Source organism: Rutidosis leptorrhynchoides, unplaced genomic scaffold (genome assembly GCF_046630445.1).
Source record: "Rutidosis leptorrhynchoides isolate AG116_Rl617_1_P2 unplaced genomic scaffold, CSIRO_AGI_Rlap_v1 contig206, whole genome shotgun sequence".
Lineage (NCBI taxonomy): Eukaryota > Viridiplantae > Streptophyta > Magnoliopsida > Asterales > Asteraceae > Rutidosis > Rutidosis leptorrhynchoides.
This window is the reverse complement of record NW_027266454.1, coordinates 1,012-19,279: the sequence shown is the minus strand read 5'-3', so window position 1 is coordinate 19,279 and position 18,268 is coordinate 1,012. Positions and strand designations below refer to the sequence as shown.

Sequence of the window (18,268 nt, the reverse complement as noted above, 5' to 3'; positions counted from 1 at the left end):
TAATTTATATAGGCCAATATATACTAGAATCTCATAAACAACTCGAGAATGGGATTTCCCTAGTCGAAGAGCCACCTGTTGTTTTATTCAAGTCTTTTTTATTATAGACTACATTTATTAATTAACATATAAGTTTCTTTTCTTTTTTTCTCTCTTTTTTTCCTTCTTCTTCTTCTTTTCTTTTTTCCTGATAAATACATGTAAAATCTTGGTTGTATTCGTCATTAAGACTGTGATTAAACAGCATTTAATTAGTAGAGAAAAGACATATATAGAAATATACTTCATCGATCTTAAAATACATGATGTTTTACGTTTTGTTCATTCAAATAGACATATATTTAAATACATGATGTTTTACGTTTTGTTCATTCAAATAGACATATATTTAATTGATTTAATACATTTTTATTTGAATGTATGTTGATACCGAAGGAGTAGTACCTAAAACCTCCATTCATTCACCATATGACCGGATAAATGGCATTGTTTTATAATGACTAATGTACTCAGTTTAGACTATCAAAAAAAAATGTACTCAGTTTTAGGGTTGGGCAAAAACCGGCCGACCGATCCGAAACCGAAAAACCGGATGAAACGGTCGGTTTTTTTAGCGTCCGGTCGGTTTGACGGTTTCCGATCCGGTTTGCATTTTTTGAGGTTTTCGGTCGGTTTTTGACCGGTAAACGGTCGGTCGGTTAACCGGTCAAAAATCGACCGAAAAAACAATATTTTTTTATATATATATATTTTATATAATAAACAGTTTCCGGTAGGTCGGTTTCCGGTCGGTCGGTTTTCTATATATAATTTTTTTTATTTATAAATAGGCTGTTTTTTTTTTTAATAATTTTTTTTACTTATAAATAGGCTGGTTTTTTTTTTAATAATTCAAAAAAAAAACCCGACCGACTGACCGGAAACCAAATGGAAAATTTCGGCCCGTTTCCGGTTCGATTTGGCTTTCTAAAACCGATCAAGGTCCGGTTCGGTTTTTTTGGCAAAAAACCGACCGACCGACCGGTGCCCATCCCTACTCAGTTTAGAGCTTTAGGCAGCCGAAAAGCAAAAAATCATGAAATAATTAATAATATGTCGCAATGATTTTAAAAATGATTTTTGAATTGAAGATTAAGAAATAGTGTGATGTGTTTAATTTGTGATATTTGAATCTTAATATAAGTTTATTAAGACTGTTATTTTTAAACATTTGAATATATCTTAATTATTCACAAAAAATATAAATATATTAAATAATATAAAATAATAATAATAAAACATAATAACTTAAATTGTCAAAACATAATGCAAGTTCATGCTAAAAAAAATTAAAAATTCGATATATTTCAGTTATTGGTTATTCTTTGTTTAAGTTGAAGTGTAATTTCGTTCTTCAAATTTTTCATGAAATGTGCATATCTATTGTTGTCCAATTAGTTCTATTTGCTTTCTCCAAATTTTTTTCTTGTTGTCCTTCCTCAAATATTATTTGAAACTTGTCAAATTGATTGAACAAATCGTCATTAATATGATCCTTGCTAATGAATTTATGAAATGCAAAACAAGCAATAAAAGCATCTGTTTGAATGTTCAATCTATCTTGTCCAATATTGGAAATCTTTCTTTCAAGACGCCAAAGGCTCATTCTATAACATTTCTTATTCACGCATGAGCATGATTAATTTTTAGTTGTAGCACGTCTACGATGATAATCTCCAAATCAGTATTGAACATTACGATATGATGTTAAAAATCCTTGAGTGGTTGGATATGCATCGCAGAGATAGTATTTATCTGAAATTATAAAAAAAGAGAAACAACTAAATAGTCAAGTAGAAACCTAAATTATAATTTCAATAAGTATTGTAGTACCATATACTTAGAGGAGGGAATGAAAAACAATTATTTGGATTAGATTATATTTTTCATAAAACTAGTGAATCATATGACAGTTCTTCCCATCATGCATATATATATGTGAAGACCATATTGAAGTCACATATTGTCAAAATATTTTAATAACATATTTCCTTTCCTTTTCTTCTATAAGAAATTTGTTGATTAGGTGGGATAATAGTATGTATAATGTCCCATTAAGAACACCCACAATCCTCCCCGGAAAAAAAATATTTATTAAAATTTAAAAGTATAATATTTTGGTATCGTATAATTATATTAGGTAAATATATTATTTTAAATATTTTACATATATTTTTATAAGTGTCAGGAATATCGGGATTGTGATCAAATATTGTAGGCACTACCATTTCTTTTACGAACTTCATCATTGCTTCAAGAATCTCATGAAAAATCTTGTAAATAATATGTGAAGAATGTTAAAATCTCCTCTTAACAACAACAAAATGTTCATCATGTGCTATGATGGTCAAGAATATTGTTGCTATCTTTTCTTCAACACTTATGTATTAACTAACTTTAATCCATTGCTTCTGTATAAAATAATTGCATAAATGCACATATGCATACGAGACATCCACATCAACTCTATGCATTGTCAATTTAAGCTACGCAATAATTTCAAAGTGTATTTTTCACCCGATAGAGACGATATATTGTTTTTAATTCTTTGCATTCCATTGGATTGGAATCGATCGACTTACCAATGAATGATTATTAAGAGTACAAGGTGGTCCTCCTCAATCTCCATGTTAGAATATCTAAACATGATAACATCCCAATATAATGTACGATGAGAAGAGAAACAAAATAAATTTCTAAACTTTCATAAACTAATCGGTGAATCAGATAAAATTCATTTTTCGTCACAACCTTAACCCAAGTCTCTATCATATTAACTTCTTGCATTTTCATCCATGCTTTTTATAGCTATATCACCTTCAAAAATTATACCATCACCAGCCATCGTTAGTTGTCCATGCCACCCGCTAGCTGAGAATGAATATTTTTCTTTTAGATGGAAAATTGATAAAAATTTCAATGCAACTAAATGCCTTCTAAAAAAAATCCAGTGTAAATTCGTTTATAAATAATATCTCCTTTTTTTACAAATAAATAAATTATATTTCGACAGCTTGACTAAGTATCAGTTTGGCAGGGTTAGGAAACAAGATATGATTTTGATAGCTGAGAAACAGTTATAAACAGAAGATGATTATGAATGCAAACTTTTATTTGTCTAGACATAACATAATCTAACATATGTATATTTTGTATATAAAAGTCAATTCTAATGCACGCGTGCAATCCCATATCTAATCGCACCCTTCGTCCTTTGATTCACAACATTATTCTGTTGCCATCAAATCCGATATGTATCGGCTAATTTTCCAACAATATGCTATAATATGCCTAGTGTTGCTGATGTTATTAAACCATGATAGAAATTATAAACTAGGAAAACTATTTTATACAGTAATTGAGAGTAAATTAAGAGAAATTTTTTGGATGGACTTAGGCTAACACCTCAACTTAGTGCGTGTGTAAATAATTAGTGTGTCCAAAAGAAATTTGAAGCCGCAAAAAGAAAGAGGAAGCCTTGGATTTAAAAATTAGCGAAGATTTACTTTGAAGGAAGCTAATAAGTACTACTCCATTTGTGTGGCAATCGTCTCTGTAGGATACTTTAAATCTTTATTTGGACAAAAAAAAATTGTGTAGTGTGACAAAACGCAAGATCATGATACACAGTCGTGGAAGTCCTTTTAAAAGCTTCCTGCCTACATATTCATTCTTATTTTTCTGCTTTGCTTATCCATGTAAACATTACATTATGTCAAATCTATATACTGTATAAAGAGAACATCAAAATTAGAACATCACTGTAAGTGTCACACTCAGAACTGGGAACCACATTCAAGTGGAAGACATGGCATCTACACTACCATCCATATGCTTTTAGTACTTGAAAGGAAAGCTTGGACTCTACTTTCTCTCTTTTTTACTAGAATAAATCAATAATAATAATGGCAAGGTGAAAAACTTGGCCTTATAAAGAAGAAGGTAGCACAATGGATTTTGTACACTAGTAATTATGATGTATATAACGAATTTTCCTTACCAACAACATGCATCCTATTTATGACATCCAAGAACGATACATTTCTTAATGAATCCCTTTTTTTAAAAAAAATATATATATATATAATAATAATAATAATTATTATTAAATTTTATAGACAATGGAACAACCCAATTTTGTTCTATAAGATAAGATTACTAACCTTAGTTATAAATATAGGATAGAGACATGTACAAGAGATTTATCATTATTCGATGTATATAACACACCAATACTTTCATTTCTTTCGAATTCAGTTCTCAATCTAATCAACATCACTACCTTAAAAGCTCTAAGTAACTTCAAGGCCAAGCTACACTTCCACTTTGAAATGAACTAACAAAACATGTAATTACACACTAATAATTATGGTGTAATTACACGATGACTTCCAAACATATCCTAAAAAAGATTTTCAATTCCTAACTGTCTAATTTTACATTTAAACCGAGTTCTTAATCAAAGAGGAAATAATCCAGTAGGCCAAACATCCTGTTAAAGTGTGCGTACGTAGTAGATGGGAAAACGAAAGTATATATGGAGTAGAATAATTAAGATAAGCTCCATGAGTCATCAAAGCAATTACAAAAGACCAATAAAAGTTTGGAAAAAATTAACTTTAATTGACTTCAACAAAAGCTTTTGTACGTACGGTCCACGTCCATCTTCATTCATTATATATATATACCCTATCGAACGTCGATGTTTGAACAATATGCCATGCCAGCTTCAATATACTACTAAAGAGGGCCCAAACACATCCATGAACTTATCTGCCCAGCTTTTCCTAGTTATATAAAGTGATTTTTTGGCACTTGCCCTCTTCTAATTTGACGGAAGCCTACATCAACAGCTAACTATATATACACATTAATACCTAATTATCACTTATATTAGTAGTGCCTTTAATGCCCAATTTCTTCCCTATTATCACTTCCAATACCCTTGAGCTCACAATATCTTCAAGCATTTTCCATAAATTTATAGAAAAGTGCTCTATCTTTTGAATCATGTGATCCCAAACTCAATATAAACCAATCATGCATTAGTAATACATGGCGTGAACAGTAGAAATCCAAAATTTAAAAGAAGTTAAATATATGTTGATGTGAGAAAAGGCTTTAAGTCTATATACTAAATTCACAATTATCAAGTTCATGACGTGTAACATAACTCTATTAATTTGTTTTGTCAAAGTATATTTTTAAATTTATTTCAATTTGTTATGTACCAATCAAATGTTGACAGGCATACACTTACTTTCCATCTCCTTCAAATTGGTGCAGGATCACGAGACTTATTGTGGTACTAAGGAAGGAAGTTTATGCATTTCACTGCTCTAACAAGAATTGCAAAAGAATTAAGTACTTTTTACATGTCATATCTTCACAAAAGAAAAAAGATAGAAATATACATAAGATGCAATTGTGGGGTTGACAAAATTAATATCGGCCAGTCAGTTTTTGGATGTGGCAACAAGAAACTAAAACTAAAACATGGACCATATATATTCAAATTGAATACCTTATACTCAATGAATCAGATTCTGATGTATATATATGTGACCCTACTTCTCTGTTCACGATTAGCTGTGTAGATAGAGATTCTACTTATCGAACAGCTATATATATATATGCATAGATAAAATTGGAAAAATATCAATAAAAAAGAAATGTTGGAGAAAGGTCTTGTAATGTTTCTATCTAATGTTCCTCTCGACCAATCACTTTGATGCATGGACGGATGGATGCTCTGTGATCTTCATCATCATCTTATGTCGAATTTTGTGCAAATCACTTTCTAATTAATAATCCCATCTGCTCGCATGTTAATCTGTCATCTTTTTATCATCACATTAGTATAAGTCATATTGAAACTATTCCTCTTAAATACCCCGTGTAGATAAGATAAATGTCAGGACAAAATATATTGAAGTTACTATGAAAAATTGAATAGAAATATTGTAACTATAACTGTAATTACTATGCATCATGGTAACTATATAAGCTACTCAAAAAAAAAAAAAAAAACTAAGCTACTCATGGAAAAAGAGAAAAGATATATACTATTAAGATTCTTTTGAGTATACGCCATAGGTTTTTGAAGGTATTTGATAATCTCAAAAGTTTCATACTCTCATCCGGTCCGTCAGGTGATCGGAATATGGACTGAATCCGACTTATATTAGTTGAGCTGTCTACATATACATTTAAAGAGAATCGAGTTATCCGCAGTTCTTCTGTGGCATAACAGTCTTTTGGCTATTCGGAGCGATCAGAGTTTTTTTTTTTTCCTAATCCTTTGTGGCTAATGCTTGAGATCATAAGAGCACTTACCCTATAGTGATTCTCAAATTATCTTGTTTTGTCCTATTATTTGTGTTATGATCATGGTTTTTTTTTTTTTTTTGAATTAATAGTCATGCTTTTAAAGGAGGGACTTTTTTGGTCCCTAATTAATGTGATAATGAGGGTGTTATGAGTCATTACGTGAGAGGTTTAAGAGGGTGGTAAAGATAATTAATGATCATAATGAGGTATTTTTTAGATAATATTAGTATTCAATAGGCTATGACTAATTCTTATGAGGGTTAAACGCTCCCTCAAAGGTTTTAAACAGTAAAGGCCCCCTCACAAGTTTTTATATACTTATACTATTAAGATTGAAACCTTTAACCGGTGTGAATTATGTGGAATCAATCCTCTAATTCTTTAAGCTAAAAAAAAATTAAAAAAAAATTCCTCCAATTCCTTAGAGTCTTTGAAATTGGTATACCACTTTCTAAAAGTGGAAAAACAGTATAATTTGGTGTTTCTGATCATGCTTATCCAATAGTATTGATTAGATTACCATCATTAGCTGGTAAAGTAGCAGCTGGTCAAATATAACTAAGTAAGTTTCGATCCACACCACGTCAGGTAAATCAATGATCAGATTAGTAATGAATGATGTTCAATTGCTCTCATAATTTGGGAGTAGAAGATCGATGTCAAAATATTTATCCACATAAAATTCAATCACTCTTTACCATTTTCTACCTTTTACTGTATCTTTTTATATGAAAATGGAAAGAAGGGAAAACGACCACTATCTTGGAATGTTGTCATTTCAAATTCAATACCATAACGTGAAAAATAAAAATAAAAACGTATGGATCTAGCTGTTTGAAGTGGTGATCAATGTTTTCTCGATTATTCTATATAAAAAAATATTTTTCTCTCTTTTGTTATTAGTATATGAAAAGGAAAGGTTATGTAATTGTGCAATTTTAGATGCACGGAATTAAAACGCCTAAGTTTCTGTCATATCCTAGAATAAGACCAAACACAAGGCATCCACTCAACAATTAACACTAAAGACCATCGTGAGACCTATAGTATCTCTAGATTCAGTCATATAATTTAAACTGTATCTTAGTAATATTTACAAGAAGAAAAACCCGGACTATAAAGGAATAAATTTCTTCTATTCCTGATCAGTTGGGGTTAATTTATATAGTCTCTAATTTGTCTTAGGCCAAAATTAAAAGCGATTCTTAAGTCAAATTTAACCTATTTGCATATACAAAAACATAACTCATTTGCGGTTTTCCTAATGGATAGATTTTTAGGAAGAAAATTATAACAATGAGGTGGCCATGGGTTGCTAGTCGAGGAAAGACGAAAAATAAATGAAGAACTTGATGATCAAACAAGGAGACTATGGATACATACATATACATATGTATATGTATATGTATGAGACCTTTCATTTCATGTCATGCAACCCAAAGTGGCGAGCGCACAAATGGAAATAAATTAAAGGTGTGGGCCAAATAAAAAAGGAAAAATTACATGAGGGGTCCTTAAACTATGTGAAGAATCACGGATGGGTCAGTAAACTAAGTAATTCCACATAGAGTCCGTTAACTACGGTCCGTTTAACATCTAGGTCAGTGCCATTAATACTGGCCAGCATGGCCGTTAACAAACAATAGACGCCACCGGTTTGATGACTGTTTGATGACATGGCAACCTAAAAACGTTTCGTCCATCTTATCTTCTTATCTGCAAAATCTTATTTTTCTTTCCCTAATTCTATGGACAATCTACAATACGACTGTTTTGAATTTCCAATTCCATGTACATCACCGGTTCGCCTCTCTCTCATCCCATCTAAGATTCTGTAAAGTGAGTTTTAAAAATTACATCTTATTGAACAGTGTTCTGTTCTCAATTTTTTTTTAAAAAATTGATCGATCCCAATTTGCATTTAAAGCTAATTTGTTCTTCACCGTCTTCATTTGAGCTTCTTTGAATAATCCCGATTCGGGTTCGAGCTACTTTGGGGTTTGAGCCGGATCTGAGCTACATGTGGCGTCTATTGTGGGGTTAACTACGTCGTTAGCACTGCGCTGGCCATTAATAACCGCGGGGACCTCGATATTAAACGGACCATAGTTCATGGATCCTTGTCTGGTGTTAATTAGTTTATGGACCCATCTGTGATTCTGTCCATAGTTTAAGGACATCTATGTAATTATCTCAATAAAAAAAGGAAATACAGTACTTGCTAGTGCTAGCTATACGAATGTACGTATGCAATTATTTGTCTGCAGCTATAGGTCGATCGAGATGCCAAAACACGAGGATGCAAATTAGGAAGAAAGTCAATGACATAACGTATATGTTGTTCACGCCATATATATAGAAGATCTAGATAAAAGAATTAGGCCCCATGATAAAATATCAACAAAAAATAAAATAAGAAAGAGGATATATATCATCTCAGTTCTTTTCAATTCTAGACAGAGTATGGGACCAAGATTGAACGAGGCCATAACTTCTCATTTACAACATTAAGATTTTTGGAGGTTATACAAGTTACACGCCGTGTATAATCCACTAATACTAATAAAGAGATTATTATACACATTCATATATTGCTCACGTATATATTTTTAGTCCTACTAAGTGCTGTTTTGGATGGGGATTAATTTCATGGGATTGGGGATCGATTTAGGATTAGATCGGACTAGATTTTGAGCGCTGATTTTTCAAATCTCGTTGATCCTTTGATTCACAGGATTCAATTCGTAGGATTAACCACTCAAATACAGTTACGTCTTTGGAACGAGTTTTTCACCATACGAATTGTAAACACAATTATTCTTTTGCCCATGTTATCTCAACGCACCGTTTTGCCCATGTTACCTCAACGCACCGTATTACCTTTCTTTCCCAAATAAAATTGGGACGTTGCTCTTCTTCACCCAAAAACACCAATTTAGTTTCATGACCTAATCTCTCTATTTCTTACGAAATGTCGTTTCAAGGTGATCGTACAAACCCATTCTACGACGATTCATACTGTCCTTTAGAGAATTTTAGTGACGATAACGTCAAGATCGCTCTGAATCTTGGGTATGAGGTGGAAGGAATTTGGTGTGATTGTCATCTTCCAGCTTTGTTGTGTACCGACTACTCCACAGAGAATTGTGGAAGGAGATTTGCTGCTTATAACACATATTTGGAGGTATTTTCGAATTGTGATCTTCTATTAATTATGATCTTTTATGAATTAGTGCATTGATAAAAGTTTATAGCTGTGGTATGTTAATAATAATTGTGATTTTTTATGAATGGCTTACTATTGTGTCTGGTTTGTTATCATAGAATGGAGGACAATGTCAGTTCCATTCTTGGTATGAAGAACCCAACCAATGTAGTGGATGGGCTGTGAAATGTTTGAAAATTTTGCTTGGATCCTATCTTATGGAAAGAAAGAATAAGCAAGCTGTCAAGTTGAATATTGAGCAATTGAATCAATCTAGATACTGGGAGATGAAGGTAGAGAATGAAGAGATGCTAAAGAAAGTTGTGAAATTGAAGGCTAAATGAGATTCGTTGAGGAAACAAATCGAGAACTTCCAGACAATTCTCGATATTAAGAATCTTTAGAATTGGTTAAGTTTTTGTATGGATTATGTAAAATAATGTTTCATCTCCTTTTCGTATGGATTATGTAAAATAATATTTAGAATTGGTTAAGTTTTCATTGATGTATTATCTGTGATTCTCTTTTAATTGTGTTCACATGTCAGTTTAAAGTGAACACTAAAACTAATGTTGTAATCAAGATGAACACAAATATGGATAACAAAATTAAGATAGAAAATGATATACATAAAACCATAATAGTTAGTTGTTTTACCTAGAACCAGAACATATACATAGTTAAGCCTGAAAACATACATCAGGCAAGAGAGATCAAATTGTTTAACAAGAACATCAAATCATTGTTTGATCAGTCTGGAAACATACATCAGGCAACAGAAGTTTTCATAGATGAACATACATATGTTCAATAAACAAAAGTTTTGAAAACATGAACATTAATATGTTCACCACCAAAAGTTCAAATCTATAAGGAGTCACTCCATTGTAGAACGAGCACCCCTCCCAACCAAGAAACGGACATAGGATTCTCTGGTTTCCTCTACAACCGACCATAATTTGTCAACACCATCTTTGTCTGCCATAATCAACTCTAATGCAGGTACCCACTGCTTCAACTGCCTAAAACTTTCCATTTTAACAAACTCAGCCTCAACAAATAGAATGAGACCAAATAACTCAGCTTGTACCAATTGTAAATGAAACCAAAGAACTCACCTTCTACCAATTATAAAATCCAATGACTCCAATGCAGATACTCACTGCTCCAACTGCCTAAAGCTTTCCATTTTAACCAACTCAGCCTGAACAAATAGAATGAGACCAAATAACTCAGCTTGTACCAATTGTAAATGAAACCAAACAACTCACCTTTTACCAATTCTAAAATGAAACCATAAAACTCAGCTACTACTACAAGTCATATTCAAACAAAACAAAACATCCTACAAGTCATATTTAAACTAAACCAAATAATCAGATCATGATAGGCTTACAAGTCATAATGAATACAAAACATGCTCAGAAAATAGAAATATGAAGCTTTGAATTAAGAAAATCCTTACTGTGACATCAGTCTTTCTTTTCACCATCTTCTCATCAAACTTGAGATGCTCATCCAGGATGCAAGTGAGACTCTTCAAGTGTTTGTTCTGTTCAGTGAAACACTCCTTCATGTTCTCAACGAACTCTCTGACATCAGATTGGTCATGCCTCCTTCTGTTTCTCTTGCCATTCACCTCACTCTGAGTGTTTTGAGTTAGGTCAGCTTCATCTCCAGGAGTCTGTTCTGCTCCATAGCTCACATCATCGTCACCCAGATGAATTTCCTCTTCAATCCTTGACTCGTCTGTAATATCATTTGGTAACTGAGCTCTGTTATCTTTGGCAATGTCATTTTCCCAAATCTTTTGTAGCCTGTCAAAGTGGGGAAATGTCTTGTGCCTAAGGTCCTTGGCAACCTTATGAGACTAAAATTAAAACATAAGAAAGTCAGATACCATATACACTGCAAATAGCATGTAAGGAAATGATGAAATGGTTCATACCTCAAAGAATCCATCCCAAACCTCATCACTGTCTACAAGAATCTTGCATTCCTTACTATCCCATCCAAACCCGCTAGCAGCCTTCATACTCACATACAGAAGAAAGGTCATTTTCAACATATTAAGCTTCTAATCGATATGTGGTTTTACCTTCAGATTGCATCCAGGGAATCTCTTACTAAGTTTCTGTTCGAATTCCTTCATCACACCAGGCTTGAAGCTACTTGCATCACCTTTCCTGTTGTTGTACACAGCTTCTTCGAGAAATTCAACCAACGTCGTTTCTTCGTCACGAGAGGGGGTGTGAATGGATTGGATTGGATTTGAGGAAAATTTAATCAGATCCGAGCAAATCCGTGTGGATTTGAATTGGATTGGATTTTAATTTTTTCCTCAAAATCCAATCCGATCCAATCCGAAAAAATGGATCGGATTGGATTGAATCGCTTCGATTTGACAATAAATATATTCTATAACATTTGTTCGACAAATTTCGTCCTATCGATTATGAAATTCCAAAATTCATATACACAACGCTACATAAATATCAAAAACACCTAAAATTATAATTAATTAATAAATTTTCATATACGCGTACAATAAAATGCCAACATCGGTGATATTAAGAAAGTATACATATATTATACTAATAATATCATGATCCAAAATAAATAAACTTAAACATGCTAGTAATAACTTAGACTTCCACATTCTTTTTTGTGCATAATGAAAATCAAGCACCAATATCCTCAATAGTCAAGGCAAACAACACTTGAAGACTCGAAATCTTAATGTAAAAAATATAAATTTGAAGAGTTATATATTAAATATAATAATATATTTAATATATACTTGGATTTTTTCAATCCGTGGATTGGATTGGATTTTCATTTCGCAATCCATGATCCGATCCAAATTTTTTTGGATTGGATTGGATTGGATTTTTTTCTCCGAAATCCAAAAAAAATCCAATCCATTTGGATTGGATTGGATCAAATCCATTCACACCCCTAGTCACGAGACTAGAAACGTCGGACTTCTTTTTCGACATCAGCGTCTGTTTGAGTTTGCTGCTTGAACCCTTACCCTTAACACTACACAACAACAAACCACAAATCTCATCAACAAAATCTACTGTCGAACGCAAATAATATAAAACGACTAACCCTAACCCTAAAAAGTAACCCATACTGAATCGAAACCATATACCCAGACGAAATCGATTTCAGTCATCGATTTCCACAAAAAATCTACATTCATCTCCAATTACAAACTAGAACAAACCCTAACAACTCGATATTTAGAATGGAATCGTCAATAACAACAGATAATACTTACGTTAGAGTCTTTCTTCCCATTGTTGGTGTTCGGAACGAAGATTCAGAACTAAATCGTCAAGCTAGGGTTTGAGAGGAGAGATTGAAGCTGAAACGAAAACGAGGGAAAGTGAAATGGAATGGGAAGGAAAATGATTTATATAGGCAAACAATTATGTGGACAAGGGTAATTGATATCTTTATAATAAATATGTGAGGGCAAGAGTATAACTTCATCGAAAATTTTGCAAGTAAGCGAATCCCACGTTTGTAGGTTTCGTGAAAAACACCACCCCCCATTTTTCACGAAACACACGATCATGGGATTTGAGCAACTTATGTTTCGCGTAACCGTGACACCAAATCACAGTATTAGCCAACTTCGACTTCGCAAAACCTAATTCGATCCTGAAAACGCCCGTCCAAAGCAGCCCTAAAGATACATACTGTATATTTTTACATAACTCGAAAGAAAAGGATGTATTTGTTGGAAATTTTAAGTTGTCTTTATAAATGGAAAAAATTATCTAATCATTTTCGTATCATTTCATACGTTGACAGTTGGATTGATGGATTAATTAGTCTTATGACTGTCGGCCGTGAAGATATTTGTGGAGAGTTAAAAAATAAAGGAACTCAACCTATAAAAAAAAAGGATTGTTATGAAAGTTAGGGCTAAGAATAGTAAATGATTTTTATCATTAAAATAAATCAATTTTGATATTAATATTTGGTTAAAATAAATATTTATTGGATTGAATAGTTTTTGAAATTGACATAATATTTCAAAAGCTCCTAACAAAAATAACTATTGGATAAACATACACGTCATTTCATTCATAAACCTCTATATATAAGATCTTGACATTCTTTCATTCTAAAGAGATTTCTTTCATCCTTCTTATGAGGATAGATGATATGTTTAGTAAAATTTTGGATGAATATTGTCTATAATTCAAGAAAAAATATAATGAGGACATTAATTCCTTAAAAATATTGAATAATCAATATGTAAGCATCCATCCAACCATTTTTTACGAACTTAATTTAAATGATTTCCCCTACGGTAACTAAAACCCTTAAATGATTAACATAAAAAAGAAAAAGAAAAAAATCCTTAAATGATTAACAAACTTAACTTAAACGTACTTAAATTAAATGATCACAGTGTAGAAAAGTTTCTACCCAATCATTTCCCCCATGGTAATGGTAAGTAAAGTAACACCCTTAAAGTGAAGGAGTTGAAATTGACCAATCTTTTAGCACAGACCAATCAGAAGAAAGCAAGAATAGATACCAACCGTAACAATATAAATACATTGCTTGTACAATACAAAGTATGTAGTGCACAAAAACTAAACTTCCATTAATATGGGCATTTATTTAACTCACACGGTCATATACACCTACCCATTAAATATATATTTGACATATCCTTATAAACCAACAACAGTATCTACTCTTCTCTCCCACAAAAAACTCTAACTTTAATTTCCTCTGAATTTTTTTTTTCAATGGGCAATTCGCTGTTAGAAGCTCTGAACGTCCGAGTGGTCGGTTCAGGCGAGAAAATACTGGTTCTCGCTCATGGGTTCGGCACGGACCAATCGGCTTGGCAACGCATTTGGCCATATTTCTCACCAAGCTATCGAATCATCATGTACGATTTAGTTTGTGCTGGCAGTGTCAATCCCGATTACTTCGATTTCAGGAAGTACACGTCACTCGATGCTTACGTGGATGACATCATCAACATCCTCACCGCCCTCGGCGTTGACCGTTGCTACTACGTCGGACACTCTGTCTCCGCCATGATCGGCCTTCTCGCCTCCATTCGCCGCCCTGAGCTCTTCGCTAAACTCGTCCTCATCGGCGCTTCTCCGAGGTAAAATCAATCCCTCTACTTTATCTTAAATTTTATATTAGTCCTTATATTCCTTGTAATGTCGAGCTTTATCCTTGTTTTAATTTTTTCCTTCTACAATAAGGATGATCAATTCCTAATGTTTTAAAATGTAAGGTATTGTGGATAGCTGACTATTTATTAAAATTTAATTTTTAGGTTGTGAACCTTGTGGTAGGATTTTTGAACGATAGCATTATGCTTTAAAACGTTAGGAGTTGATCCTTATTTTTATTTCCTCCCCCTCTGAAACAGGGACTTGTAGATACATTTTAAAACATAAGGATTAATACCTGTTTTGGCTAAAATAGAGTGAGTAATTGATGTATTACCCCCTAATACATAACATGATGAACTAGTTAATCCTTTATTTGAAGTAGACTTCTATACTGGTCCTTATAATTTGAAACGTCCGAAATTAGCCTTTATTTTTGGAATTTTATACCTCCACTATAGGGATTAATTTAATATGCTGTATAATATGAGGACCTATGTAAACGTTAGTAACCGACTTGCTACTTTATGTTGTATATTTATTAATGGTTACATTTTTAAAATTGTGGGCCGAATGTAGATTTTTGAACGATAAAGACTACCATGGAGGATTTGAACCTGGTGAGATTGAAAAGGTGTTTTCAGCAATGGAGGCTAATTACGAGGCATGGGTCAACGGGTTCGCACCGTTAGCCGTGGGGGCTGATGTACCGGATGCAATCCGTGAATTCAGCCGCACCCTTTTCAACATGAGGCCGGATATAACTCTATTTGTATCTAGGACAGTTTTCTTTAGTGATTTTAGAGGAGTCTTAGGTCTAGTCAAAACTCCATGCTGTATCATTCAGACAACTAAGGATCATTCCGTTCCAGCATCGGTGGCCGAGTACTTACGCAGCCACCTAGGCGGTCGTACCACCATGGAGACGCTCCGGACGGAGGGTCATTTGCCACATTTGAGTGCTCCTCACTTGTTGGCTACTGTTCTGCGAAGGGCACTTTCACGGTGAGGTAGAATCTCTCTGGATGATATAGTCCTATACCTAAAAATTTAGGGGTCAATTTGAAAGGAAAAAAAAATTATGTATTTTTAATGTGAGGTGGGGTGGGGTATGTTAACATCCTTAATGAATCTATCTAGTAAATAATTTGAGGACATTAGTCCTTTGAACTTGGGGATTTATGTGATGTGATATATATAAAAGGATGAGGATGCCCACGTGATCATCACGTGATGACGTACCTATTTTTGTCCTCCCCTTTGTTTTTGTTTTTCCATGTAATTTTGCTTTATCTTTATTTGTTTCGACTTACAATCCTTTCCACAAGCAAAAGGCCAAATTATTTGCATTAATTTGGTTCTTCTATATAAGTTCTATCTCATTCTATTTTACTATGCAATTTTGTCTCGCATCTCATAGTGGATTTTTCTTGTTATCAATTGAATAGTAGATGATATGGATTTTTATATCAAACCAATTGTTGTCATTTTCGTATCCAAGTGACAATGATCGAACATAAGTAATGAAAATAAAATTTCAATAATTAACATAAACTGGTGTATCAATCAAAATGTTCATATTACCGACATCTAGAAATTTAGCCGATCAGTCGTTAGCTCATTGTAATATTCATTTCTTTGAAATTGTGTTTTAGAGTTGATGGGCAAAATATTTTAACCTAAAGAATGTAAATTTCTATAATCTAAAACATGAATTAAAATTTAATCCGTAATATATATATATATATATATATATATAGGGATGTAGAAGTTAGGTTTTTAGTCAACCTGTAGCATGGAATTTTTGTATGCATCAGGCACTCTCATGAAGTCATGATGATTTTCCACGACCAAATGTATAAATGTTCGATTGTAAGAAGTAAGATCCAAACAATTAGAATGACCCACCGGCCACCACTTGACTGGTAGATAGATGAAACTACAAAAAAGGAAAAAGGATAGATGGTATACTTAAATTTATGGACCAGACTCTTCCTTCCTTATTTAGCTCAGATTCTTTCTGTTTTTTTTTTTTTTTTTTTTTTTTGCTTTTTATACTCTATTTTTGCCGTCCATTTAATAATTAGTATTATATTTGTGCACACCTAGGCAAGGCTAATTCCCTCTGCTCTTCCTTTTGTTTCCGGACAGAGTTTTGATAAGATTCTTTAGGTCCGTTAGGTTTAGGTTTGATGATATTTTCTAAATGAATATTGAACATTTTGACAGTTTTACATGATCGAACTTTGAATTATTGTATGAGATCTTTTGTAAATAGGTTTAAGCTGCGGCCCAACTTAAATTTTCATTCATAAACTAACTTTTATTTTCTTAAGATTTTTGTATCAATATATTCAATCAACCAGCCATGCAAGTAGTATGTCCTCCTTCCTTACCTAACGGTAACTTTTATAAATTTTATTAAAATGAAGGAAACATGAAAGTAATTTTTTTTTTCTTATATTTGTATGGATAAAAATATCCTTAACTTCATCACGAAGTAAAAAAAAAGTATATTGTAACTATGCAAATTTCTATTTCACTCTGTTGAAGAAAATTCCGCTTGTTTCATTTCTTTTTCTTTAAAAATTTAAGTAATGATCATTAAAGTTTTACGATCCTGAAATACTTGAAATGTTTCCATGACCTCATCTCTCTTCTTCTTCGATCTCACCTCACAACTTTCTGGAAAAAAATTGATGAGTATCAGAAAATCGCTATTGATCCACCGACGGTGGATTATAGGGGAATTCTTGATCTCAATGAAATCTGCATAAGTCTAATTTGTTTACTGAATCATTCATATGTCAAACTTTTACAAGAAGGTATGTTTTCTCATGAATTTATATAATCGGAGTATTCGACACATTTGTTGAATGTTCTCAATGAATTTATTTATTCTGTTTTACCTTCGTTTTTGTTTCTACTTTGGGAAATTATCATTGATAATTAAAATTTTGCTTGTCAATGCTTGATTTTATTAATATTCCGACTAATCCCACTTTTAATAATATGTAAAATGTGATTCATTTTGATGAAAGGTGGTTCTATATCATGACTAAGAAAAAAGTTATGCATTACTTGTTTCCTCGAAATTAATAAGATCTTCATTGAACCTGTCAAAATAAAAATAATATCGTTTAGATTATGTTTATGGAGTTTTAGCTCGTTCACGAGGTGCAAGGGGCCATGGAATATTTTTAGGGAAGATTGATATATTTCCTTATGTCACTCAAGAGCCTACAAAAAAATTAGCCGCAACCGACACTATGGTAACAAGGACAATGACATGTGTGAAGATACACACTATTAGAGAACTTATGGTCAAGCATGTATTACCACCAATTAAGAAAAAATGGCCAAAAGAGGAATTTATGGTTGCCAATTTTTATACAACAAAATAATACAAGGACTCATATCAAATCGGATGATGAAGAATTTTGTCGAGTTGTTGTAGGTCGTGGACTCGATATTCGTTTAATCAACCAGCCTCCTAACTCTCTAGACACACGAACATCCTAGAGCTTGGATT

General features: G+C 32.7%; 1 protein-coding gene across 1 annotated transcript; it reads left to right on the top strand.

The window, feature by feature from the left end:
* The first annotated feature begins 14,352 nt into the window (after positions 1-14,352).
* LOC139881889 (probable strigolactone esterase DAD2) lies at positions 14,353-15,745 on the top strand. Its single transcript, XM_071866287.1, has 2 exons — positions 14,353-14,723; positions 15,316-15,745. The coding sequence occupies exons 1-2, from the start codon at positions 14,353-14,355 to the stop codon at positions 15,743-15,745; spliced, it is 801 nt and encodes a 266-aa protein (XP_071722388.1).
* Positions 15,746-18,268: the final 2,523 nt, after the last annotated feature.

Coding starts and splice junctions, on each gene's coding strand:
- LOC139881889 (XM_071866287.1), top strand. CDS start 14,353: ATGGGCAATTCGCTGTTAGAAGCTCTGAACGTCCGAGTGGTCGGTTCA. Junction 14,724..15,315: donor CTCATCGGCGCTTCTCCGAG/GTAAAATCAATC, acceptor GGCCGAATGTAG/ATTTTTGAACGATAAAGACT.